Consider the following 26,020-nt stretch of genomic DNA (forward strand, 5'->3'; position numbering starts at 1 on the left):
GCCCCAGGTTGGAAGGGCCTGCATCCCTGAATCTCTGCATGGCAGAGCATCACCAACGAAGAAGATGTATCTAGACTTTTCCATGGGAAAGAAAGAAATTTTTGTCATCGTAATTGTTTTGGAGGAATTTGCCGTTGTACATGGGTGCAGTAGGAGGTGACATTTATCCCCACCCTGGAGGATGAAGGGGACAAGATCCTCCATTTCCCCACCTTGGCAGGGTCAGGGAAGCCCGTGCGCGACCTGGGATCTGCGAGTCTGGTCCTTCACCCGGGCATCTGCGTCCCCGGGAGCAATGGCCGGTGCATGCTCACGCTGCGACCTCGGGTGCTTCCTGCAGCCCAGCCCTCCCAAGCCCCCTCTGTTGGTTCTATTTTCCAAGCCTGACCCTCCAGCCCCCCAATGGCTCTGAACCCTCCACATCCTTTCAAAACTTTCCTTTTTGCACAAAAGAGCCAGGGTCGGTCCATGGCTTGCAACCAAGTTCCCTGACTAATAAGCCTGATATCAGCAGGGAAAAAATGTTTACACACACTTAGTCTGTTCTCAGTCAAGCCAGCCACCCCTCCTCCCCATAACTAGATGGGATGAAACTGCCAAGCGGCACGCCCTTGGCAAGGTCTGCAGGAACATATCTTGCGAATTTACAACAGTCCCAACAGCCAGGCCTGGTCATCATTTGGCCATGAAATGCGCATTGGCAGAGAAGGGCCGGTGAAGGTGGTGCTGAATTCCACAAGCAGTGTCTGATTTCTGAGCCTAAGTGATAGAACGTGATTCCACCAGGAGAAAGGTCAGGGGAGCCCACACCTCCACCTGAAGACGGCACCCCTGGAACCTCGGTGGACCCTCAACGCCGTTCTGTTCCATGGATCACCCTGCGATGGTGTTACCAACACGCGTCCAGAGGCAGCTTGGAGAGTCCCCCCGCCACCAGCTGGCTCTCCTTATGCCCTCTCAGTCCCCGAATCCGAAAGACAGCCTAGCTCTCTGTGAGGTAAGACAGTGCCAGCTCCGGGAACAAGCAAATCCAAAGTCACCAGTGCCCACACACAATATTCACTTCTTGCTCACATAGACCCCAAATGGCAGTCCTACTCAGCAGGCAGCTTCCCTCCGTGCGGTGACCAGGGAGGGACCCAGGTGCCTTCATCCCACTGACCTCCCTCAAGCCAGTGGACAGGACCTCGAGGAAACGGCTGCTGGTGTGGAACGATTTCCAGGTCAGGCCTGGAAGTGTCACATCCAGTCCGCTCACTTCCACCAGCCACACCTACCTACCCCGGGAGCCAGGACATCAACCCGGTGCCCACCAAGAAAGGAAAGATGGGACCCCCGCACGGACCCCCAGGCTGGGTGAGCCACTCTCCCACCACCTGCTCTGAGCAGCACGTGTCTGACAGGACCGGCGCATCCGAGGCCACCTGTCCACCCCACAGAGCCAAGTCCAGGACAGGACGAGCAACGCATGACTCCAGTTGACGGCTCTGATTTTAGTGCAAGGAAATAGACAAGCTTTTTTTTCGGTGCCGGAGTGGGAGCCGCAGGGATGCTCGCACGCTGGTGTCCACCCTGAACGATCACACCCTTTCGGAAGGTGGCTGAGCCCCCCTGCCCTGAGATTATGGGGAAATCGGAAGCTCACTGTCTCCACCTAAACAAACAAACAAGAAAATGTAAGACAGGAAACAGCTATCCTCATGCACTGGTTCAAAGAGAGCCCTGCACAGCTCTGACATTGACACTGGCAGGAAAGTCGCTACCTGAAGGCTGTTCCTTTCCTCCTCTCTGGAGGGCTGTTTGCCAGCTGCTCCGTCCTGTCAATGTAGAAAGGATGGGTAGCCTGATGCCTCTGAGATGGGATGGAACCTATCTGACCACCTGTCCCCAAAACCACCCACAGCGCTCCAGTGGATGGCTTCTCCTGCTCTCCCTCAGATCTAATTCAGGATTTAATTACTTTTACCATCTGGCAAAGCTTCTGTGTGTCTGCCAGGACCCCTGCAACATATCCGGATGGGAATTAACATCCACAGTAGTGCTGGGAGGTGTCAGCCACACACTCCAGATGAGACAGGCGAGATGGGGCAGGCAGGTGCCCTTCACCCTCTCCGTCTGTCACTGTCACCTGGAAACCGACAAGGACTGAAGCCAGACAATCAGGATACGGTGTATGTAGGCTGTGTGCGAAGGTTTCTACCAAGGTATCTGGAATCTCAGTGTCAGGATTCAGTGGCAACACAGTTTCAGTCCTGGGAGCCACAAGCCCGCTGGTCTGCTGCCTTCACGTGGAGATGCCTGCACGCCTCCCAGTTCCCTGGGCCCCATGACGTGCTCACATTTTGCAAGGAGAAGTCTGTCGGATGGAGACAGGCTGCACTTACTGTAAAGGCAGGGCACCCGAAACCCCACTTCCCCTTAGTATGCGGTAGCCTTACGTTGACCCCCTGGGCAGGACCACCCAGCGCTCCAGCAGGAAAAGCATCCCTCCAGGTCCCTGCTGTCCCCTCCAGCCAAGGCTCCAGATATCCCCCTCTCACTGTGTCCCAACCACGTGGACCTTCCAGCTCTTCACAGAGACCCGGGGCCCTCCTGCCCGGGGCTTTGCACACGCGGCTCTCTTGTGCTCCCCCCAGCACCACCACCTAAGAGACCCTCAGCCAATCACCCCTTGCCCCGCAGACCGCAGCTCTCGGGCTCCATCCTGACTTCTGAAACAGCTCACAGGCTGTTACATGTGTCCGAGGCTCTCTGCCATGCTTCGTTGCTTGTGGCATTGAAAGCTAGGAATCGCCCATCTCTGTGATTTTGTGTCTCCCAAAGGAAAATAATAACCCTAACAGGACAGGGGTCAAGTTCAAGTTTACTAGCCATTCCCCTCCAGCCACTCGGACACGTGGTGAGAGCTCAGTGCTCCTGAATGACGGAAGCGGATGAAAAGGGGAGGTGGTGTGACACAGGCTACGTCGTTGCAGAAGGCATCTCCCCAGAACGCCCACCTCGCTATACCTCAACGCTAAGTGTGGTCCGAGAAACAGACTCAGAATCTGCCGGGAGCTGGTCAGAAACGCAGACCCTCAGGCCACCCCCCGACCTGCTGGGTCAGAGGCTGCTGCTGGACAGGCTCCCAGGTGACTCCCGTGCTCCTCAGCAAACACACGTAAACAAGGAAGAAGCTATAGCTTTTGTCTCTGAGTCTTTCTGCTAAGATCTTGCCCCTTTCTTCTTTCCAAGCATCTAACAACCTCTAAGGTCTTAGGAATCCCCAGAGCAGCAGCCTTTGGCAGAGACAGCTGTGTCGTCCTACAAAGCCCCCGACTCCTCAAAGGATTTTCCAGCTTCAGACATTCACCCGGCGCTTCCACTGTTAACTTGCTTCCCTAAGCCCTGCTGCCCAGCCTGGCTCGCTGGACTGACTTTTTATTTTCAGCCCTTAGTCTGCCAGAGACATAATCTCATTTAGGCTTAGAACATTAAATTATGTCAGGACGCAGGTCCAAAGGGCATGATCATCTCCCTGAAAACCTCCCTGCGATGTGGTGTGTGTGACTGCAAGCATCAGAGGACCAGCCTCGGCTCGAATTCGGCCCCAGCCTTGCACGCCAAGCCCCGGGCTTCACCCCCTCCCTCCCTGGAGGTCCTCAGCTCAAGCAGCCGAGTGTAAAGCATTTCTGGTCACCCGTGCCTCTGCCTGGCATTTCAGAAGACACATCATCCTGTCCCACCCAGCCCACCCCGAGTCCCAGTGCTCTGGAGCGCTGACAGTGGTCCCGGCAGTGAACAAACAACCTGGGAAAGAGCTAAGGAGACTCTAAGGAGACTGACACCAAAAGGCACGTGGTCCTCTGGTCCAGCCCAGGCAGCCAAACTGCACTTGTCCCCTGGTACACACCTGGGTGGCCTCTTTTCCCTAATAGTTTACAAATCCGTTTTGCGGTCACTCATAACAGGAGGTTCACTCATGTCCCCTTTCCAGACGGTAAACTGGAGGGGTGATTATCGTGGACAATTTTGTTTTATTTTGTTTTGTTTTGAACAGATTCTCACTGTGTGTGTCCACAAGCGTGGAGCGTGAGTGCCCCCTGGTGGCTCTTAGGGGAATTCATCCAGTAACTGCCTGAGCGACTCCTAACTGAACGGGATAGAGGGCTCTGCACCCATGGGATGGGACACTAGGTACTTGGAAGAAGCAGATGGACGCCTGACGGTCCAGTCCAGGCCCCCAGGACGGGCACTTCTGCTGTGCTCGCCGATGGTCCTGAGTGTCTGCAACAGGGTCTGACACAGGTGCTCAATACACAGCATTAAATGGATACATGAAAATACAAGACCGGGAGGGACCGCAGTAAAAGCTGCTACAGCAGAGGGTGACTGGGCCGAGGGGCCCAGAGTCACGGAGGCGCCCCTCTGAGATGCCGCATGGCCTGAGTCTGGGATCCTGAGAAGGAGCCCAGTGTGAAGCCCTTACGGGGCTGGAAGCTCCCTGAGGGGGCGGGGTACCACACAAGCCAAGGAGGTGCCCGCTGTGCCCCCAAGGAGGTCTGCGCTCTCATCCTAATTGAACCTGTGGAATTCACTGGGGTGAAAGGCCAGTTCAGGTGAGACTGAGCTAGGAGCTTGGGATGGGAGAGGGTCCTGGACCATCCTGGTGCCCCAGTGTCATCACGGGGTCCTTGTGAGTGGGAGGGGGAAGGTCAGAGTAGAGATGTGAGGACAGAAGCAGAGGTCGGAGGGCTTTGAGGGGGCAGCCACAAGCCAAGGGACTGGACCTCCTGAAGCTGAAAAAGGCAAGAAAACCTTTCCGCCTGAAGCCTCCAGAAGGATTGCAGACCTGCCAACCCCTTGACTTTTGACTGTGACCTCCGGAACTGTAAGAGACTAAATTTATCTTAAGCCACTAAAGAGAGAGAGAGAGAGAGAGAGAGAGAGAGAGAGAGATTACAGGGAAACATCGACCAGGCAGAGAAAAGCAGCAGAGCAAAGGCCCCGGGGATCCAGGAGGCGGGTGCATCTGAGGACCAGGGAACAGGCCAGAGAGGGAGAGAGTCCAGGAGGGAAGCACCGGCCAAGTCAGGGGTCTTTGCAGGGCTGACCGTGGGAAGGCTGGGTTTCACTCTCAGGGGGCTTTGCGTAGTGTACTTACATAGATCATTTAAACTTTAAAGAGATCACTCACAAGGTTTTCCTTTTATTTAACAGAATTTTGTTTCTTGACCTCAGGAGCCATGGTGGATCTGAACCTGCTTATGAAACAGGTGGAGCTACAGCCCTGCACAGGTTCATCACACGAGGACACCATGCACAGGCCCGGTGGTGCACACAACCACTGGCAAACTGTCTGATGAAATAAGCACTTCATCATTCTGGATAGAAGAGAACCATCTTACTGATTTTCCAAACTTGACTGATGGTAAGGTAATTCTAGGGGATTTTTTTTTTTTTTTAAGCTGACACTTAAAATTTTTATTTATTTTTGGCTGTGTTGGGTCTTCGTTGCTGTGCATGGGCTTTCTCTAGTTATGGTGAGCAGGGGTTACACTTCGTTGCGGTGCACGGGCTTCTCATTGCGGTGGCTTCTCTTGTTGTGGAGCGCTGGCTCTAGGCACGTGGGCTTCAATAGCTGTGGCTTGTGGGCTCTAGAGTGCAGGCTCAGTAGTTGTGGCGCACGGGCTTAGTTGCTCCGCGGCATGTGGGATCTTCCCGGACCAGGGCTCGTACCCGTGTCCCCTGCATCGGCAGGCAGATTCTTAACCACTGCACCACCAGGGTAGCCCTAGTGGACTTTTTAAAAGGACAGATTCCTAGACCCATCCTCTGAAGATTCTGACTCACTAAGTATGCGGTGGAGTCTGGGAATTTCTACATTCAACTGTACCCTAGGTGTTTTAGAAACAGAAAATCTGAACACACCAATCATGACAAAGTTTCTTAATTGAATTGGTAATCAAAAGCCTCCCAACAAAGAAAAGTCCAGGACCAGATGGCTTCCCTGGTGAATTCTACAAACACTTAAAGAAGAATTAACACCCATTTTTCTCAAACTCTTCTGAAAAATAGAAAAGGAGGGAGCACTTCTGAACTCATTTTACAAGGCCAGCATCACCCTGATATCAAAGTCAGACGAGGACATGACAGGAAAAGAAAGTCACAGCTGACCCTCGTCAGGGGTGCCAACTCCACCCCCTGCACCCAGTCAAAAATCCACATATAACTTTTGACTTCTCAAAAACTTAGCTACTAATAGCCTACTGTTGACTGGAAGCCTTACTGAAAACACGAAGTTGATTAACATATATTGTGTATGTTATGTGTATTATATACTGTATTCTTAAAATAAGCTAGAGAAAAGAAAGTGTTATTAAGAAAATCATAAGCAAGAGAAAATGCATTTACAGTACTGTGTTAACACTGTAAGTTTACATCATCTGTTTATGAGATGAATGTCCATCTGTCGGCCAGTACTTACACCAATGTTGCCTTATATGATACAAAACACTATAGAGGTTATGTGTTACTAACACTTGACATCAAAAGTGAAAAGGGGGCTTCCCTGGTGGCGCAGTGGTTGAGAGTCCGCCTGCTGATGCAGGGGACACGGGTTCATGCCCCGGTCCGGGAGGATCCCACATACCGCAGAGCGGCTGGGCCCGTGAGCCATGGCTGCTGAGCCTGCGCATCCGGAGCCTGTGCTCTGCAACGGGAGAGGCCACAGCAGTGAGAGGCCCACGTACCGCAAAAAAAAAAAAAAAAAAAAAAGTGAAAAGGTAGGACTTCCCTGGTGGCCCAGTGGTTAAGAATCCACCTGCCAATGCAGGGGACACAGGTTCGAGCCCTGGTCCAGGAAGATCCCACATGCCGCGGAGCAACTAAGCCCGTGTGCCACAACTACTGAGCCTGTGCTCTAGAACCCGCGAGCCACAACTACTGAAGCCTGTGAGCCACAACTACTGAGTCTGTGTGCCACAACTACTGAAGCCCACGCACCTAGAGCCTGTGCTCCACAACAAGAGAAGCCACCGCAATGAGAAGCCTGCGCACCGCAACGAAGAGTAGCCCCCGCTCGCTGCAACTAGAGAAAGCCCGTGCACAGCAACGAAGACCCAACATGGCCAAAAATAAATAAATTAATTAATTAATTTTTAAAAAGTGTATTAAAAAAAGTGAAAAGATAACATGAAAAAGATATCCACACTTATTTACAGATATAACAGTTCAGGCCTTGATAATGAAGAAGCTGCAATATGCTTTATGGTCACCTAGTGTGATCAGTGTAATTGCTTCATGGTAGCCCAGCCTACACGCTAACGAATGAATCATTATAAAATTTTTACGGCCTACAGCATTACAGTCATATTCATAACACAGTATGAGAAACATTCTTACTTTTTTTTTTTTTTTTTGCTGTACGCGGGCCTCTCACTGTTGTGGCCTCTCCCGTCGCGGAGCACAGGCTCCGGACGCGCAGGCTCAGCGGCCATGGCTGACGGGCCCAGCCACTCCGCGGCATGTGGGATCTTCCTGGACCGGGGCACAAACCTGTGTCTGCTGCATCGGCAGGCGGACTCTCAACCACTGAGCCACCAGAGAAGCCCTGTTACATTTTTTAAAAACCTCTTACCTGGATGATAGGCTGACATGCAGTTTCTCCAGTTATGAGAGGGAGGGTCACGCTGCAGACTCAAAGTTTTAAAGCAGTAGGAAACTAGCACGTTAGTAATTTTATATCAGATACCACTCAGTTTAAGTAAGGATGACTAGCGTCTACATATGTTTTATGCATTCATGACATACCTAAGTTTTTCTTTTTTTGATATTTCTAGGCTACAGGGTTTATCAGCAAGTTTTTTCCAATTGTCGCAAATCTCAAAAAAAAAATCCAATATATTTATTGAAAAAAATTCGGAGAGGGATTGGCCAGGATGGTGGAGTAGCGAGACCCTGAGCTCACCGCCTCTCACGGGCACCAACATCACAACAAACTACAGAGCAGCTATCGATGAGCAAGACTGGAATGCAGCAGCAAAGCTCTGCTACAACTAAAGACAGGGAGAAGGAACCACAAGCAGATGGGTGCGAGGGGTGGAGACACACTGCAGTCAATTCCCCTGTCCCTCACCCCCAGGCGGGCGACCCACACACGGGAAAGTAACTACAACTGCAGAGGTTCTTCCCAAGGAGCAAGGGGTCCGAGCCCCGCACTGGGTTCCCGCACGAAGAAGACAAGCCCCCAGAGCCTTTGGCTTTGAAGGCCAGCGAGGCTTTACCTTCAGGAGACCCACTCTTAAAGGGCACACACAGAACCTCAGTCATTCCAGGACCCGGGGCAGAAGGGGGAGTTTAAAAGGAGCCTGGGTCAGCCCCACCTGCTGATCTTGGAGATCTTGATCATGGGCGCTCCTCCTGGGGACACAGACACTGGCACAGCCGTCTGGGGGGAAGCGCACTCTACTGAGTGGACGCTGGTGCTAACGAGTGGCATTGTTAGTCGTCCTACCTTAGCTCCAGGACCTGACCCGCAGCAGAACTGGGACGCCTCAGGCCAAGCATCTAACTGGGCACTGATATAGCCCACCCTCCACCGGCAGGCTGGCTGCCTTAGGACCCCTTGAGCTCACAGCCACGCTGAGACCCATCCCAGCCCACCGGAGGGCCCAGGACCCGGCACGGCACACCAGGTCAATGACACAAGCCCGGGGGGAACCCCAGGGTCCCACAGCCAGCTGTCAAGACCCAGCACCACCCACCAGCAGGCCAGCACTAGCTCCAGACCTGGCCTCGCCCCCCGGTGGGTGGGCACCAGCCCCAGGACCCCTCGGGTCCCTCAGCCAGCCACCTCGGGATCCAGACACCCCCCCATCAGCTCTGGACCCTGCTGCCCTAGCCGTGTCGAGGGCCAGTCCCACACATCAGCCCGCCGACACCCACTCCAGGACCCCAGGGCCCTGCAGTCAGAGACCTTGGGCCCTGGCCCCGCCCCCCAGCAGGCCCAGACGAGCTGTGAGACACCTCGGACCCCTCGGCCAGCCACGTCAGGAAGCATCCCTGCCCACCAGCAGGCTGACACTAGATCTGGGACCCCCAGCTCTGCAAGCACCCACACCTGCCCACCAGTGGGCTAGCGCTAGCCCCAGGATCCCCCGGGGTCTGCAGCCTCCACACAAGGCAGGGCCTGACAACCAACCAGACCACGGGCCAGCCACGCCAACCAAAACACCTCACGCCCCGTCAGAATGGCTGTTTTCTAAAAGATAAGAAAGATGTGTTGGCAAGGGTGCGGAGAAAAGGGAAGCCTCAGGCACTGTTGGTGGGAATGTAAACTGCAATATAAACTATGGAGAACTGTACGGAGAGTCCTCAAAAAATTAAACACAGAACTACTATATGATTTCACAATTCCACTCCTGGATATATAGCCAAAGAAAACAAAAGCACTAATCAGAAAAGATATATGCACCTCTATATATTCATTGCAGCATTATTTACAAGAGTCAGAATACGGAAGCAACCTAAGTGCCCATCACTGGATGAATGGATAAAGAAGATGTGGGAGATATATATATATATATATATATATATATATATATATAATATATATTATATATATATATATATATATATAAAATATATATTATATATATATATATATATATATATATATATATATATATATATATATTATATATATATTTGACCAAAAAGTTCATTCGGGTTTTTCTGTGCCATCTTATGGAAAACCTGAACGAAACTTTTGGCCAACCCAATATAATTGAATATTACTCAGCCATAAAACTCCCTGGCGGTCCAGTGGTTAGGACTCTGCGTTTTCACTGCCGAGGGCCCTGGTTCAATCCCTAGTCGGGGAACTAAGATCCTGCAAGCCGCAAGGTATGGCCAAAAAAAAAAAAAAGAATGAAATCTTGCCATTTGCAACAACATGGATAGACCCAGAGGGCATTATGCTAAGTGACACAAGTCAGACAGAGAAAGACAAATACTCTATGATTTTACTTACATGCGGAATCTAAAAGTCAAACTAAATAAACAAATAGAGCAAAACAGAGACAGTTATAGATACAGAGAACACAGGTGGTTGCCAGAGGGGAGGGGCATGGAGGGAGGGAAGAAATAGGTGAGGGAAATTAGGAGGTACAAACTTCCAGTTGCAAAATAAGTGAGTCACAGGAATGAAACGTACAGCGTGGAGAGCGTAGTCAGCAACTATGCAATAGCTTTGTATGGCAACATATTTGTAACTAGACATCACGGTGATCATTTTGAAATGTATAGAAATATCAAATTGCTATGCATGTAACAGAAAATGACATAGTGTAGTAGGTCAATTATACTTCAAACACCAACAAAAAAAAAATACTCAGAGAAAAAGAGATCGGTTTTGTGGTTACCAGAGGCAAGGGGTGGGAGGAGGGGGACTTGGATGAAGGTGGTCAAAGGTACAAACTCCCAGGTACAAGATAAATAAGTACTAGTGATGTAATGTGCAACACGATAAATATAATTAGTGCTGTTGTACATTCTATATGAAAGTAAAGTGAGTAAATCCTAAGAGTTCTCATCAAGGAAAATTTTTTTCTATGTCTTTAATTTTGTATCTATATGAGATTCACCAAACTTATTGTGATAATCTTCATGATGTATGTAAGTCAAATCGTTATGCTGAACACTTGAAACTTATGGAGTGCTGTATGTCAATTATATCTCAATAAAACTGGAAGGAAAAAATAAATCAAACTATTTTCAAAAAAAAAGAAAAAATTCTGCATATAAGTGGACCCGTGCCATTCAAACCTGTGTTGGTCAAGGGTCCACTGTCTAGGCCCACATCCCTGATGAACACAGATGCAAAGGTGCTCTATAAAGTGTTAGCAAATTGAATTCAACCTTACCTTCAAGGGCTCATGATCAAGTGGGATTTATTCCAGGGATGCAAGGATGTTTCAATATCTACAAATCAATCAAGGTGATACACCACATTAAAAAAAGGCATGATAAAAATCATATGATCATCTCAATAGATGCCAAAAAATGTTTGACAAAATTCAACTTCCTTTCATGAGAAAATTCTCAACATGGATATAGAGAGAACATACCTTGACACAATTAAGGCATATATGACCAGCCCAGGGAATTTCTTTCTAGTACCAGTTTGCTGGCAGTTTTAATCAGGAATGGCTATTGGATTTTGTCAAATGCTCACCAGGATTCTACTGGGATGATCGTGCGAGGTATATATACCATCTTGAACAAATGAAATGTGGTTCCAATAAGTATTTTAACATCATTTTCTAATCATTCTGTCTGTGTCATTTTCTGGATTGTGATCAATGTTCTCCTTATATTATGGGTCACATTTGTCCCACTTCTTGGCATATCTTGTAGTTTTTCATCAGTCGCCAAGCACTGTAAACTTTACATTGTTGATTGTTGGATGTTTTTGTATCCTATAAATATTCTCAAGCTGTGTTCTGGGATGTATTCAGTTATCGGGAAAAATTTAACCCCTTTGGGTCTTGATTTCAAGTTTTTAGGCAAAATTAGAGCAGCTTTTAGGTCTAAGTCCAGCTTTGTACCATTTCTGAAGCAAATTCTTTTGAGTACTTTACCTCATGCCCAGAAACTATGCAGTTTTCCTTTCCTTTCCTAGAAGCTGGCGGGACAGGAACTCTTCCCAGCCTTGTGTGTGCTCTGAGATTTGTTCTCTCTCAGAGAACTGGGTGGTTCTTTCCCTGCTTTGGATGTGTCAGGACTCCGCCCTCACACTCTAGTTGCTCCTGGTGTATTTGAGGAGCTCATCTCACATGTTCTCCATCTCTCTGAGATCACTGTTTTTCACTGCTTGAAGTTCCAAGTCTTAAACACCACTGTTGTATCTATTTTTCCCAACTTTTCACTTGTTTCGGGTGTTTGTGTAGACGGGAGGGAGAGAAATCCAGTCTCTATCACTCCCTTTGGGGTAGAAGCAGAAGTTGAGACTTCTCATTACATGAAAATAAATACTCTTGAAGCCACTTTTAGATGTTCTGTCATGTGCAAGAAAAAAAAAAAACCCTGACAAAGACGGCCACCATCTTGAACTGTTTCATTTTACTTTGTTAAAGTGTCTTCAGTTACATCAATTGAAGATTCACCCAGTTTACTAACAATCTTTTTTTTAAATGTCATTACTTCCAGTAAGAGCAAAGATCTATCAACTCTTTCTCCTATGAATGCAAATTGTTTCTGACTGCTTCCCACCTAATAGCTGGCTGAGATTAGCCAGACTGACAATGAAAAATTTAGTTTGGGGCGGGGGGGACAAGGCGAGAAATGGTCTGAAATTTGGAGAGGAGATAGAGCAAGCTTCGGGAGAAAAATACACCTGGGTGGGAAGAAGGGAGAGTTTTGTTCTGTTCGAGGATACTGGGGAGAAATATTTAAATGAAGAGCCCGAAAGGTGTCCAATCATTAGGCTTGAACGTATGAACTTGCCATTTTGTAGGTCAAAAGGGAAACTATCGGACTCCCCCAGCGGTCCAGCGGTTAGGACTCCGCGCTTCCGATGCAGGGGACGCGGGTTCGACCCCCGGTGGGAAACTGAGATGCCGTGTGGTGCAGTCAACACTACCACCAACAAAAAAAACAGGTAAACTGTCAGTGATTTCATGCCGTGCAACAAAATATTTTTTTCAAAACTTTGCAGTGAGCTGACTGGTCTGCTGCTCCCAGGAGGGAAAACACTGGCTGGTACAGGCTAGCCATCCTGTGAGCGAGTTTATTTATGTATTCCCCCATGGTTCTGACACTGGGGATAAAGCCCTCAGGAAGACAGAAGAACTCACATGGAGCCTGTGACAATGCTGGGAAACGGTGGTCAAGCGGTGCACTTGTGCAGAGCCAGGCATGTACAAACCTTTCAGGCAAACGGGATGGAAAAGAAGCGCATGAGCGTGGCGTATTCATGGGAGAGAATAATGACGTGCCTGGAGCGATGGCGACCAACTTCTCTTCATCAACTGTTTGGTTGCCCATACTTCAGGGCAACCAAAGAGTTGATGAAGAGAAGTTATTCCTGATAGAGTCCAGCCAACAAACGTAGGAGGAGTGACAGAACTAGGAAGTGGCCTTTTTGCCTTCCCTAATGAACCGATGGATCCAGAACTGGTCAATGACTGCTAAAGCTATCAGGTGAGACTGAGGCAGAACGCTTATCAGTTAGATATTCATTACAGAAATTTTCATCCATGTGCCAAAGCAGACTGTCAAAAAACTTACCACAGCAAAACCAAATTAACCGTAACTCCTTAGGGTCATCAAATGTATAATCAATGCTCGGATTTCTTGGATTGTTTACCAAACACATAATTTGTTAGACTTTGTCAAAATCCAGATCCAAACGAGGGCCACAGATTGCTTCCAATTCATGTTGATCTTAAGTGTCTGTTAAGCTATCATTTCTCCCTTTTTTTTTTTTTTTTTCCTAGAAGGAGTTTGTTCTATTTAGTTTTTTCATATTCTGGATTTTGCAGACTTGATCTGAACAGTGTGATTTGACATATTCCTCTGATCCCATATTCTTATAAATTGGTGGTTAAGTTGAAGAGCTTGATTCGATCGATTCTTCAGGGTAAACTTTGGGGCAGTAATATTTCACAGGTGGGACTTTGGATTATGATGTCGGCCGTGGTGGCATATGTTTACTCTGCCTATGAAAACTGACAGAGAAGCTAGGGTAGCAAAACAGAAAGTATTACATCATCTCAAAAAAACCAAAGAAACAAAAAACCAAGCTGGGGACAAATCACTGGTTCCTGGATGATCCACTTAGTACCAGCACCTTTGATGGGAAAAGGGAAAGAAAAGATAACAGGGCCGCTGCAGGGTCTGAAAGCAGAATCCCAAATTGGTCAACAAGCTCATCACCGAGAGGCAGAAAGCTGGCCGGTTTGAGAACAGCAACTGAGAGGCATCCCACACATCAGAAGGTGGTGCTTCAAGGACCAGCAGGGACTGGAGCATGTTTATCTTATGAATACATGAAACTAACAAGCTGTATGAGCTGGACGTTCGTGGCCCTCAAACTCCATGTGTTGAAGCCCTAACCCCCAGGGTGGCTGTATATGGAGAAGGAGCCTACAGGGAGGTAACTGAGGTTAAATTAGGTCATGAGGGTGGGGCTGTAATGGGATAGAATTGGTGGCCTTATTAGAAGAGGAAGAGGGAGATCTCTCTCCCTCCAGAGAGCACTCAGAGAAAAGGCTCTGTGAGGACAAAGGGCCGTCTGCACACCAGGAAGAGTTTTCACTAGAAGCTGAACCCTGCAGAACCCTTCAGAACTGTGAGAAAATAAAAGTCACTTGTTTAAGCCACCCAGCCTGTGGTACCTTGTTATAGCAGCCTGAGCGGGCACAGTCCCACGCTGAGGAGAAGCTTCTAGGAGTGGGTTCCCAAGTAGGCAGGGCTGGGACAAGAAGCAAAAGGAAAACCAGAGTCCAAATAAAAGCAGGAAAGGGTAAGAACCAGGACATTTCCAAGTAGGGACCTATTTCTTAAACATCACGAATCCCACAGAAAACCGATTCTAATCCATCCCTCCCTTCTGAAAGTTCAGGACACTAAGCTCCCAAAAATAAGCAAGAGAAAGGGATTATGGTGGAATCTCATACAAGAGAGTATCTGAAAGAGAAAGAGAAAAATAAGTAAATAAAATAACGTACCTGCAGACAATGAAATGATGCCAGAAAGATGCCTCCTCTAAAAAAGATTAAAACTATAACCTTAATATTTCAAAATGAGCAAAAGAAAATTATGAAAATGATGTCAGATATTAAAAAAATAAATCAGGCCCCAAAAGAGGAGTCTGACAATGCCTTTTAAAATTTTTTTATTGAAGTATAGCTGATTTACAATATTGTGTTAATTTCTGCTGTACAGCAAAGTGATTCAGTTACACACACACACACACACACACACATTCTTTTTCAGATTCTTTTCCATGATGGTTTATCACAGGATATTGAATAGAGTTCCCTGTGCTCTACAGTAGGGCCTTGTTGTTTATCCATTCTATATATAATAGTTTGCATCTGCTGACCCCAAACTCCTAATCCATCCCTCCCCTCCCCCTTGGCAACCACAAGTCTGTTCCCTATGTCTGTGAGTCTGTTTCTGTCGTAGAAGTTCATTTGTGTCGTATTTTAGATTCCACATATAAGTGATATCATATGGTATTTGTCTTTCTCTGTCTGACTTATTTCACTTAGTACAATCATCTCTAGGTCCATCCATGTTGCTGCAAATCAGACAATGCCTTTTAAAACACAATGATTTTCATAAACTGCGACCAGATAATCCCCTGCCCATTTCTAAGGAAAAGAAGTTCAAACCGTATATACAAAAATGTTCATTGCAGTTATGGAAAAAATGGGAATAAGTTGGTTATTAGCAATGATTTGAAAAGTACATAATCATTGTTAATAGAGTGTGTGATCATTAGGGTAAATGATCCCCCCAAGGCCATCCCCCACCTCGGCCCTGCTGCCGTGCAAACAGAAGCCCAGGTTTGCTCTGGGTCTGCGTCAGGCCCGTCTCTTTCCACGCACCCCCTTTTGTATCTCCCACAACCAGACGAAAGGGTCTGAGGGACTCTGCCTCTTGGCTGCTCTAGCCCCAGGCTTTGAGTCAGAAGTAGTCATAGAGAGACAGCGTTCCTAAGCCCGGCAAGGGCAAAGACAGCGGCACTGCTTCTGGCATCGAGGCATCAGTGACAGAGGGTCTAGGCAGAAGCCCCCAGGTGTTCAGAGGAAGTGATGATTGAGTTGGGAACTAGAGTTTTAAGTCACCAGTTTATTAATAGTTCTGTGTGATGACAAAGTTTACCTTCTAATACAATCCCATAAGTAGAGGCCTCAAATCATGACGACTCAGGTGACAAGACTCCTTGTATTTCCTACCCACTCATCCTTCTTCAGTAGGTCCAGTGGGACTTGATAGCAACCGAACGGCCAAACGTGGTCTTAGAAAAGAACAGGCTGGGATGTCCCTGGTGGCGCAGTGGTTAGGAATCCGCCTGCCAATGCAGGGGACACGGGTTCGAGCCCTGGTCCGGGAAGATCCCACATGCCATGGAGCAGCTAGGCCCGTGAGCCACAACTACTGAGCCTGCACTCTAGAGCCTGTGAGCCACAACTACTGAGCCCACATGCCACACCTACCGAAGCCCGCGCGCCTAGAGCCCATGCTCCGCAACAAGAGAACCCACCGTGATGAGAAGCCCGCGCACCGCAACAAAGACCCCATGCAACCAAAAATTAAAAAAAAAAAAAGAACAGGCCACCTTAGCCCCACTATTTAATTACAGGCAACTATTCGTAAAAGGTAAGATTATGCCTTAAGGCATAATACTCTAGGCATGAAAGATGGGAAACCAAACCAAACCAAACCCAATTTTAATGGGTAAAATTGCTAACAAAAAGAAACTAGTTAGCTCCCTTCCAGAACTGTACCATCATGTGCTTTTTTGGTTTTGTTTTTGAGATTTAAGCTTTCCACTTCCTTTTTCCTCAGGGCAGTTTTCTTCGGTTAGCCCTACTCTTCTTCCAGATCTTCTCCCTATAATCCAATCCCATCACCAGTCGATATTTTCTGAGCTCCAAATTGGAGCATAACACAATATAAATACCTGAAAAGGGGGGTAAGAGTATACACCTCACTTTGAGTGTCTGTGAAAACACAAAACATGAATTCACAGAATAAGTAGCAGCAAGGAAACTATTTAATAAAATGTGTTTAATTCAGCACAGACTAGTATGTTTGCATCTTGCATCAATCAGACACAGGGATAGAAAGTTGAAGATGATATGGCAGAACACACACACAAAAGGTTTTTAAAATAATTTTGATTTTCCACCCATCTTCCAAAGTTAAAATTTAGAAACATGACAGTTTTAGTAGTACATGGAGGTGAAAGGACGTGGAAGTTCAATGTATTTGGAAATAAGAGCTAGACCCTTTCTGAAAACCAAACGAAGAGCAGAGAACAGAGAAACATAACCCGAACAAACAAAAGAATGTGTCTGACGCTGGGATGGCCCATCCACGCTGTGGGTTACTAGGTAATTACTGAAAGTGGTATAAAACCATCTGATGTGGAAAAGCCCCTCATAAAAAGTGAAAAATGTTTATGAAACAATATTATAGTCTAATCAATCCCACTCTTTGAGGGAAGATTTGAAATGTCGACAAAATATCGACAAGTTACCTCTGAATGGTAAACGGAAAATGTGGTGGCTGTGTATGTTTTAACTGTTCAAATCCCTAAACTTTTAATCCATAAAGTATATGACATTTTTCTCTTTGGGAAAAAAAAAAAGACGTGTGAGGAAATAAAAAAGCAAACGTTACTCACCCCCAAATGGCCCATCAGTTCACTCTGCCAGGCTGGCTTCAGTGTTGTCTAGAATAAAGGATCCTTCCTAACGGTTTGGTTTCCCATCTTTCATGCCTAGGGGATCACAACATAACCATCTCGCCTGACCGACAGTTTTGTCTGCAAACAACTGGTCTTGAATTCGTAACTTTAAATAGGTTTAAGTCTCACCGCTACTGCTTGCAGAAGCTCAGTTTTTTTAAGACCCCCTTGTCTTAAGAAGCAAATTTATTTACAACAGCCAAGATACGGAATCAACCTCAGTGTCCATCGACAGATGAATGGATAAGGAAAATGTAGTGTGTGTGTGTATATATCTATCTATCCATCCATCCATACATACATATATACATATATGACAGAAAATTGTTCAGCCTTAAAAAAGAAGGAAATCCTGTCATTTACAACATGAATGAACCTCAAGGACATTATGCTCAGTGAAATAAGCCAGAGACAGAAAGACAAATAGTGTATATGGCAATAGTCTCATGTGGAATCTAAAGAAAAAGGTGAACCTGTAGAAGCAGAGCAGGAAGGTGGCTGCCAGGGGCTGCGGAGACGTGCACGAGAGGGAAATGCGGAGATGTTGGTCAAAGGGCACCAAGTTTCAGTTATGCCAGATGAATGGGGCCTGGAGATCAAAGGTACTGCATGGTGACTGTAGTTAATGCTACTTCATTGTACGCTTGAAATGTGCTGAGAGTAATCCGAAATGTTCTTACTACACACAAAAAATAACTGTGAGGTGATGGATGGTGGACGGTGTATCAAACCACCGCAGTGCACACCGCAAACACACACAATCTGTGTCAATTATACCTCAGCGAAGTTGGGGAAGAAACGTTGAGTGTGGTGGCTAGCAAAAAAGAGGGTGCCTGGCACTCCCAGCGGATAGTTATTCAATTTAGTTTTCGCTGAGATGCTTGTTGGATGAACAGAGGCTTTGTCCACAGTCTCACCCTCCCTCCTCTGAACTATTGCAGCGAAAGTCGAGAATGGACTGGAGTGGGGCAAGGCTGGACTGTCACTGGCCCATGGGCGCCCACTCCTGCTGCCACAGCTTCTAAAACGACACTGTGACCCTCCTCCAGGGTCTCCCCACGGTGTCCCAAGTTGCGAAATCTGTACCTGGGCTTGAAAACCCCCGTCTATGGCTCTCCAGCCACGTTCTCTGCCCCGGGGTTTTGTTCCCTTTGCCTCACGCGCTTTTATCTCTCGAATACCTTCAGATGACTGCCGTTCCTCCCAGGACTCGGATTCAATTCCTGTCATGCTTTCACAGCGTTGTCTAAGTTTCCATCTGAGCACTCACTTCGGTCATTCACATTTCTGCAGATGCCTCCTGACTGCCCACCTCCCAAGACGAAAGCTGCCCGGCCAGCCATGATATCCCTGGTCACGGAGCTCAGAATTTAGCGGGTGAACTGCCCACATTATAGAAAGACTACCCATCTGGGGTGGCTTCTCCTTTGCTTCTTAAAGGCAGGGGACTGACTGAAAACCAACTCAATTCAAGGGTCCTCTTCCACTTCCTATGGTTCAACCTGAGGCACCACAGACCATGCCACAGCACTGTCCTAACTTAGTGACTCGACAACTGGCATAGCTCCCGATGGGCCACTCTTTCCCCACTCCTGTAAAGACGACAAGCTGGAATAAATGGATCAAAGGCAGTGCAAACTACAAATTCCGGGAGGGAAAAACTTCAAAACCACCAGACTGTAACGGCGTAAAATCCCCCCTGCCCTCCCCACCCTAACCCCATCGACCCCAGCACTATCTCCAACCGCTAAGCTCCCTTCCTACTCAGGGTTCTGAGATTTAATAAGACCAGGGACACGAGGGGGCAAGAAGACACGCTCCTTGGCCCCACGGCGCTTCGGCCGCCGAGGGAGACCACCGCTGACACAAATCTACCATCCCGACGCGGCCCGAGGCGGTCCAGTGATACGGTCACAGCAGGGACCCCCGACCCAGTTTAAAACCCACCGTGTGAGCTGTAAAGGAGCTGCAGCACTTAACTGGTGGGCTTCCTTCAGGAACGAGAAAGGAGGTTCTGCAAAAGAACACTGCAAAGCCCGGAAGGGCAGGACCCACGCGTGCAAGGCCTCGCGGCAACGTGGATCAGGTCAGAGCCGCTTCCCAAGGACCGCTCAGGGCGCTCTACTAACGGGAAGGTGCAACGGGCCACGGCGGCCTTTCACCCCAACAGGGCTCTAGGTGAGAAGGATGTGCTGCTCGTGACGTGCCCGCCCGGCAGGGCGCTTTAGAACGAGCCCAGGTCAGGCAGGCAGGACGCCTAGAGCTCCCAGCCGAGGCGCGACTCCCGAGTCAGACCAATTTTGAACCACTGCTCGACACAATTGTTTCAAGTGATGTTTTTACAAAAGGGACCAGAAATTCTCACTACGAGAACCTGGTGCACATGATCAGCCAGGCAACTGGTCTTACAAATTCAATGCGTCTTCGGCAATCTCTCCAGTCTCTGCCCTTTCCTAGGTATTCCGAGATCGATGGGACCAAAGACCCACTCTGTGGGGTCTTAAAAATTGGCCAGGGCACAACATGAAACTGCCTTCAAAAGCACTGTATGCTTTTACTCCGACCAATTCTGTTCTTAGAAGCCGTTTCTAGCTTGGCTTTCAACTGAAGGTTCCCCGGTTAGAGACCAGATTTCAAACTGAGGGGAAAATGTCCCCATTTGTATAAACGAGACAGAAACGTATTCCCCACAAGATAAGTGAACACCAGGTGATTCAGAAAATCCAGGCAAAGTAGAAGCAATGTATTTGGCAATTTTTTTCTTCCGACGAGTGACGTAAATTCTCTCCCACCTCCAAGTAGCTTGCAAAATTTAACTGTTACATTTAAGATTCAGTGTATTTGTCATTCTACATAAGGTTACACACACATATCCTTCATGTAAGTTATCTGAATTAAAGGTCTCATCCTGATCATGGGAAGAAACTTCACATCTGTTAAAATCTGGTTCTGAATATAGCATAGCATATACAGCAATTCAAATCTGTAAGTGAATCTATTAATATTTATTCAATATTTTAACAAATTAAAACGCATCCAATTTTACCCTTTATATTTCAGTTCTCCACATATTGACGTGATCCTTCCCTACCTTTTTAGGTAGGAAAGTAATCATTTAAGGATAACTGGACACCTAAAGAACTTTGGTCAACTGCACTATAGTACAGTAGTACTTGCATGAGCAAAAGAGCTCTTATTTTGACTTCTAATCGCTACAGTATGGTGTCGATGGGCTCAAACTCAGGCAAGACGGACTCAATTCACGTTTACATGTGGAAACCATACGAACATAAGTGGTTAACCTACTGAGACTTTGGCAGTCTTGTTTCACTTCACTGAGAAGCCAATCTAAGCCCTACTTTTTTGTTGCAGCATCCTGCTGTGTCCTTGCACCGCCCACAAAAATTCTTTGTGGGGAGAAAAACCATCAAAGCTGTGATGTATCCAATGAAATCCTTAATCTTTGACATCTTTAAAGCTTGGGAGTACTTGACAACAGCAGGTAAACGTGGAACATCTTCCTAGAATACCAACTTTACGTTAAACATGTTAACGCTGAAACAAAAGGCAAGTAAACGCACAATTTATATTCACTTTTAACAGATGAGACGTCCCTCAAGTTCCCGCAACCATCTGTACGGTTTCGTCAGACTTTGAGAAGCTCTACATTAGAACATGGTTACTTTTTGCCATAAAAGCAACTGTAATTCTTAAGATCTCTATTTGAAACGTCTAAAACAGGTACCACTTTTATTCTGACAGGTCACACAAATCTCCAACAAGCTCTTCCCTAGGTGTGACACTACCTAGGCCAAAAGGCAGGTGGGGTAGGTATTATTTTAGCCTAACTGCATTGACAGTATTTACACCTCTTAACGACTTACCGAATACAATACTGTTGACCTGTCATTTCATTTGTGTGAAATGATTCACATGTACAGGAAGTTAGAAGAATTTAACCTAACCGACTTCAAATTAAGTAGTAATAGCAAAGGCAATTCAGATACTAACGTGGCACAATTTTCCCTGTTAGTGGTTTTAAAATGCTCATTTAAACGAGGGATGAGTTCATTTGCTTAGATATTTGAAATACAACTTTATTCTGATTCTAAACGAAAAGGAATGGGAATGACAGTAACAAACAAGATTCCACCACTGAATATTGTGACGTGACTGTAGCAGTCTTACATTTGAAACTCAACGAGGAAACAACTGTGTTCCAAAACACCTAAATATGCAGGTCCAAAAAAATGAAGTTTTTGTGTGTTTTTTGTTTTTTTTAACTGCCACATTCACTCCAAAGCCCATTCATCTGCTTCAGCATCCCAAAGATTAAGCACATGTTCTGCTTAGCTATATAATAAAGTGGCAAACACGCCGCACCACTGACATCACAGGACAGTTGCCTATAAAACTAGACTTCTGACGCTGGGCTCCAGCTTCACTCTTCTCACAGGTCATCATCCTCATCCGGGAGGGCAGTTGTCTGAGCAACCTAGACAGAGAGATGAAAAAGTTGTTAATGCTCCCCAGGAAAACCACCAGGAACCTAAAAGCATTCACTACCGCGATGCACACATCATACCTCTAGATCGTGCTCGTACTGCGCTGCCAACGCTGGGTCCATGACCACCTCTGGCGGGGCGAGAGCAGGCATGGCGACAAACTCCAAGTTAGGGTCTCCGATCAGTTTTCTAGCAAGCCAGAGGAAGGGCTTTTCAAAGTTGTAGTTACTTTTGGCGGAGATGTCATAGTACTGTTTTAATGAGAGGTAAAATTAATTTAAAAAACCCATACATCAAAGACATTAATGAAGCACTTTAATGGACTTATAATTTTACCTAAGGATCATAAATCCAGTAAGTTTGAAGAAACATACCTGAAGATTCTTCTTTCGGTGGAAGACAATCGACTTTGCCTTAACCTTTCTGTCCTTAATATCCACTTTGTTGCCACACAACACGATGGGGATGTTCTCACACACTCGTACCAGGTCTCTATGCCAGTTAGGCACGTTCTTGTAAGTAACCCTCGATGTTACATCAAACATTATGATGGCACACTGAGCTGAAAGGAGCATTTACAGCAAATTAGTGTAGACCTACGAATTTGCTACATGGATGAAACATGCTAAGAACTGTGGACTCAGATTCACAGTCTCAGGCCTATCTCCAGGTCAGCCACGTTTCTCTACTCATTTTCAAGATCTCTACCAATTTCAAAAATCTCAAATCATTTTAATACACAGTATTATTTAAAAGTCCCTTTTACTGTACATGAAACCATGAGAGACCAGCTTACCATATGAAACCTCTCTACCTGTAATACTTCATAAATTCTGCCTCATCCCAAAAAAGTATCAAGTAGATCAACGATAAATCAGCATTCCAGGGAACTCACCTCCCATATTCTGAGGATCTAGCAATCTACTCTTTAAAAAGAATAGCCATTCTTAAATGGCTGAACTCACTAGGATATAGTGTGCCTATTTTTAAAAGCTCAGTTAAGTCTCTATGTTGACTTGCAGAAACAGCCACGATAAAGCTGGTAAGCCACTGAGTACGAGTGATACATTAAACAGATTTTTAGCTAAAGAATGGGGGAGGGGAGGGGAGAGGAGGAATCTTTGCAGTTGTACGCACTCTCGTAAGGCAAAAGACATGGAAAGATTCCCAACGATTTTCATGAGAAGAGAAAGTCTTACATTGAGCATTTTCTTTGTTCATCTTTTTGCTGGGTATAATGAGAAGCATTTACTTCCTTTGCACTTTTAAAATCAAGCACTCTGAAAAAAATATTCTGCAAAACCTAGTGAAATTAAAAAGAAACCGGCTGGTCTTATACAACATTTTATAAGATGAGAGCCTAGTGCCTCTGGTCCAGGATCTGGTCAAACTGTTTACTACCTTTTTAATGGAGTGCAGAAGAAATGATCATCGACTACCACCAAAATATATACCCAGACCTAAGTTTTCAAATACTGCGGCTGCAGCAACACCTTGTCTGTTGCTTCCAGTTTTTAAATTAAGAGCCTCAACATACATCGCGTCACCTCTTTCAAAACAGTGCCTACGGTGACTCAAGCATGCAATCAAACGGCACCAGACAACCTTCACAGGATCTCCTTCCCTCCGACTGAGGGTCAGCTCTCAGGAGCCAGCCCAGCTCCTGAATCGAAGCGCAACGCGCGATGGCCAGTTCAGTCAGCACTAGGCACGTGTCTGCCGGAACAGACCTGATGATCTGTAAGCAGCCTTGGACCGTAAGCTACAAATCCTCTCAAAAGCAGCCGGTTATGAGGCAGATGCCTACCTTGGATGTAATAGCCATCTCTCAGTCCACCAAATTTCTCCTGGCCAGCTGTATCCCATACGTTGAACTTAATGGGTCCTCTGTTGGTATGGAACACAAGGGGATGGACCTCAACGCCCAAGGTGGCTGGAACATAAGCGCGGAAAGTTAGTCAGTGACCTCATCCATCTCCCACACGTTTTCACACACCGTTTCCCCCACGTACCTACATACTTCTTCTCAAATTCACCAGTCAGATGGCGTTTCACAAATGTAGTTTTCCCAGTACCGCCGTCACCAACCAATACGAGCTGTTGGGAAACATATCTTTGAAGTAAACACCGGAACGGGTCTCAGGACCTCGGGATTGTGAGACTGTCCCGGTGCTCTGGACCGCCGTCTCACAGGGAAGAACTCTACATGCCCCCTGAGCACACCTAAGACAAAGCATCTTAAGACTGCAGCCCCGTCCCATCTCACAAATGACCCGAACCGGCGGAGCTCCGAGCCCAGCTTCCCCGCGCGCAGGGCGGGGCTCGCCCCCTCCCCCTCCCCTCCCCTCCCCCCGCCCCGTTGTCAGGGGACCGAAGGCACTGCCGCAGCACCAGCACGCTGGCCGGCGAAGCGGGCCAACGGCACCCGGCCGCGGTCACGAAGCAGACCCCGCCGTTAAGGCCGTCCGGACGCGGGGACCCCCTCCCTGGGGCCGCCCTTCCTCCCGACCCCCTCGGATCACCCACCTTGAACTGCACTTGGGGCTCTCCTTGCGCAGCCATCGCGATGCTACTGCGGGCAGAGGAGAAAGAAGTGAGGCCCGCTGAACGGCGGCGCGGCCCGTGGGCCGCATGGCCGGACCCGCCCCACGTGCCCGGGCCCACAAAGGCCTCCACCCCGGAGCCCAGCCGCCCGCACCCCACCCCCACCCCGACACACACACGCACACGCGCGCGCGGGGGCCGCGAGGGCGCGCGACGGCGATGGCGGCGAGGGCGCTGCTCCCCGGCTCGGCTCCCCCGGCCGCCGGGGCCCGGCTCGCGCCCGCTCGGAGCCGAGGCCCCGGCGCGGAAAACGCCCGGTCACGGCCCGCGGCCAGGCCGGGCCGCCCCGGCCCTCCGTCCGGCCGCCCCGGCCGGATCTCCCCTGCAGCCCCGCGGCCTGGCCGCCCGGCCTCCCCTCCGCCCCGGCCGCCCGCCCGGCCCACCGCGGCTCGGGTCCCGGCGCCCTCGCGGCCAGAGAGGAAGGAAGGCCCTCCTCCTGGAGCCTGGGGTCGCCACACAGCCACCGCCTCACGGCCACCTCCCGCCGCCGCCAGGACGCCCCGATCCCCGCCCCCGTCCCGGCCCCACTACCTTCCAGAAGCGTCTCCGCGCCCGTCTGACTGAGGGCTGGAAAGATGGCGGAAGCGCAATTCAAATGCCCGGAGACGCAGCCGACGCCGGCGCGCGCCGAGGGTGGGCGGGTCAACGGCGCTGCGTCACTCCCACGTAGCCCCTCGCGCACGCGCACGCACGCCGCCCCGGCTCCGGCGGCTGTGCCCGTTGGCCTGGCGCATAAGGGAGAGGCTCGCGGCTCGCCGGGCGCGGGAGGCGAGGCGGTCGCGCGCACGCACGCCGGCCCGCGGGGCCACGTGCGCCAGCCCGGAGGGCGGGTTCCAGCGCGCGCATGCGCCGACGGCGACGAGGCGCGCCCAGCTGCCGCCGCGGGAACAGAAGTGGAGGTAGAGGGCCGAGGCCCCCTTGGGCGGGAAACTCGCGGGGTGGCCCACACAAAGGCCCTGCCCCTGCGTACAAACACGACACGGCGGACCCGGGGCGGGCGCCATGTTGGGGTGCGGGCCGCCCCACCCGCCCTTCCTTCCGGCCCTTTCCCCGCGCCCCCGTCTCGGTCAGGACCTTCTGGGAAGTAAAGGAAGCAGAGACCGATGCTTTTCCCACCCTGGAAAGACGGCCACTTTATTCTCAGGGCATCTAAGTGGTCGGCAGCCTTTGTGGCCCTAATTCTGCGAACAGGATGATGAAATTTAGTGTTTCCAACCGTGGCAGCTCTTCTCATCTTAGTGACAAACCAGGGATGCAATCCATGAGTATTTAGGTTCCAGGGTCAAGGGTCCAGACAAGAACTGTTCACGCATAGAACTTACATTCTCCTGGGGCATAGCCTCCTCTCCGTATTGTCAAAGATGGAAAGTGAGGTACACCTCCAGCTCAACAAGTGTGGGTTATTATCCTTCATTGGCTTTCAGCAAAGATGTTGGCCGAAGGGTGT

At 48.6% G+C, this 26,020-nt stretch overlaps 1 protein-coding gene and 1 long non-coding RNA gene across 4 annotated transcripts; one reads left to right on the forward strand and one right to left on the reverse strand.

Annotated features, from left to right (window-relative positions):
- The first annotated feature begins 3,779 nt into the window (after positions 1 to 3,779).
- Positions 3,780 to 9,543, forward strand: LOC309814890. The gene is made up of 3 exons (XR_014295764.1): positions 3,780 to 4,870; positions 5,200 to 5,410; positions 7,821 to 9,543. It is a non-coding gene; the product is annotated as an uncharacterized lncRNA (long non-coding RNA).
- An 11,992-nt stretch (positions 9,544 to 21,535) lies between these two features.
- Positions 21,536 to 25,217, reverse strand: RAN (RAN, member RAS oncogene family). Of its 3 annotated transcripts, none has more exons than XM_082639915.1 (7): positions 25,105 to 25,217; positions 24,496 to 24,541; positions 23,982 to 24,066; positions 23,777 to 23,902; positions 22,344 to 22,531; positions 22,050 to 22,220; positions 21,536 to 21,959 (listed from the first exon to the last, which is right to left on the reverse strand). In XM_082639915.1, exons 2-7 carry the CDS (start codon positions 24,529 to 24,531, stop codon positions 21,915 to 21,917), a joined length of 651 nt encoding a protein of 216 aa, XP_082496041.1. In that variant the 5' UTR covers positions 24,532 to 24,541; positions 25,105 to 25,217; the 3' UTR covers positions 21,536 to 21,914. The 3 variants fall into 3 exon arrangements, with proteins under 3 accessions (XP_082496041.1, XP_082496042.1, XP_082496043.1); XM_082639916.1 differs by having other exon boundaries at positions 24,496 to 24,538; positions 25,105 to 25,164; XM_082639917.1 differs by lacking the exon at positions 25,105 to 25,217 and adding an exon at positions 24,957 to 25,030.
- Between the last annotated feature and the right edge of the window lie 803 nt (positions 25,218 to 26,020).

The sequence above is a fragment of the Mesoplodon mirus genome (genome assembly GCF_964341445.2).
Source record: "Mesoplodon mirus genome assembly, chromosome: 13".
Lineage (NCBI taxonomy): Eukaryota > Metazoa > Chordata > Mammalia > Artiodactyla > Ziphiidae > Mesoplodon > Mesoplodon mirus.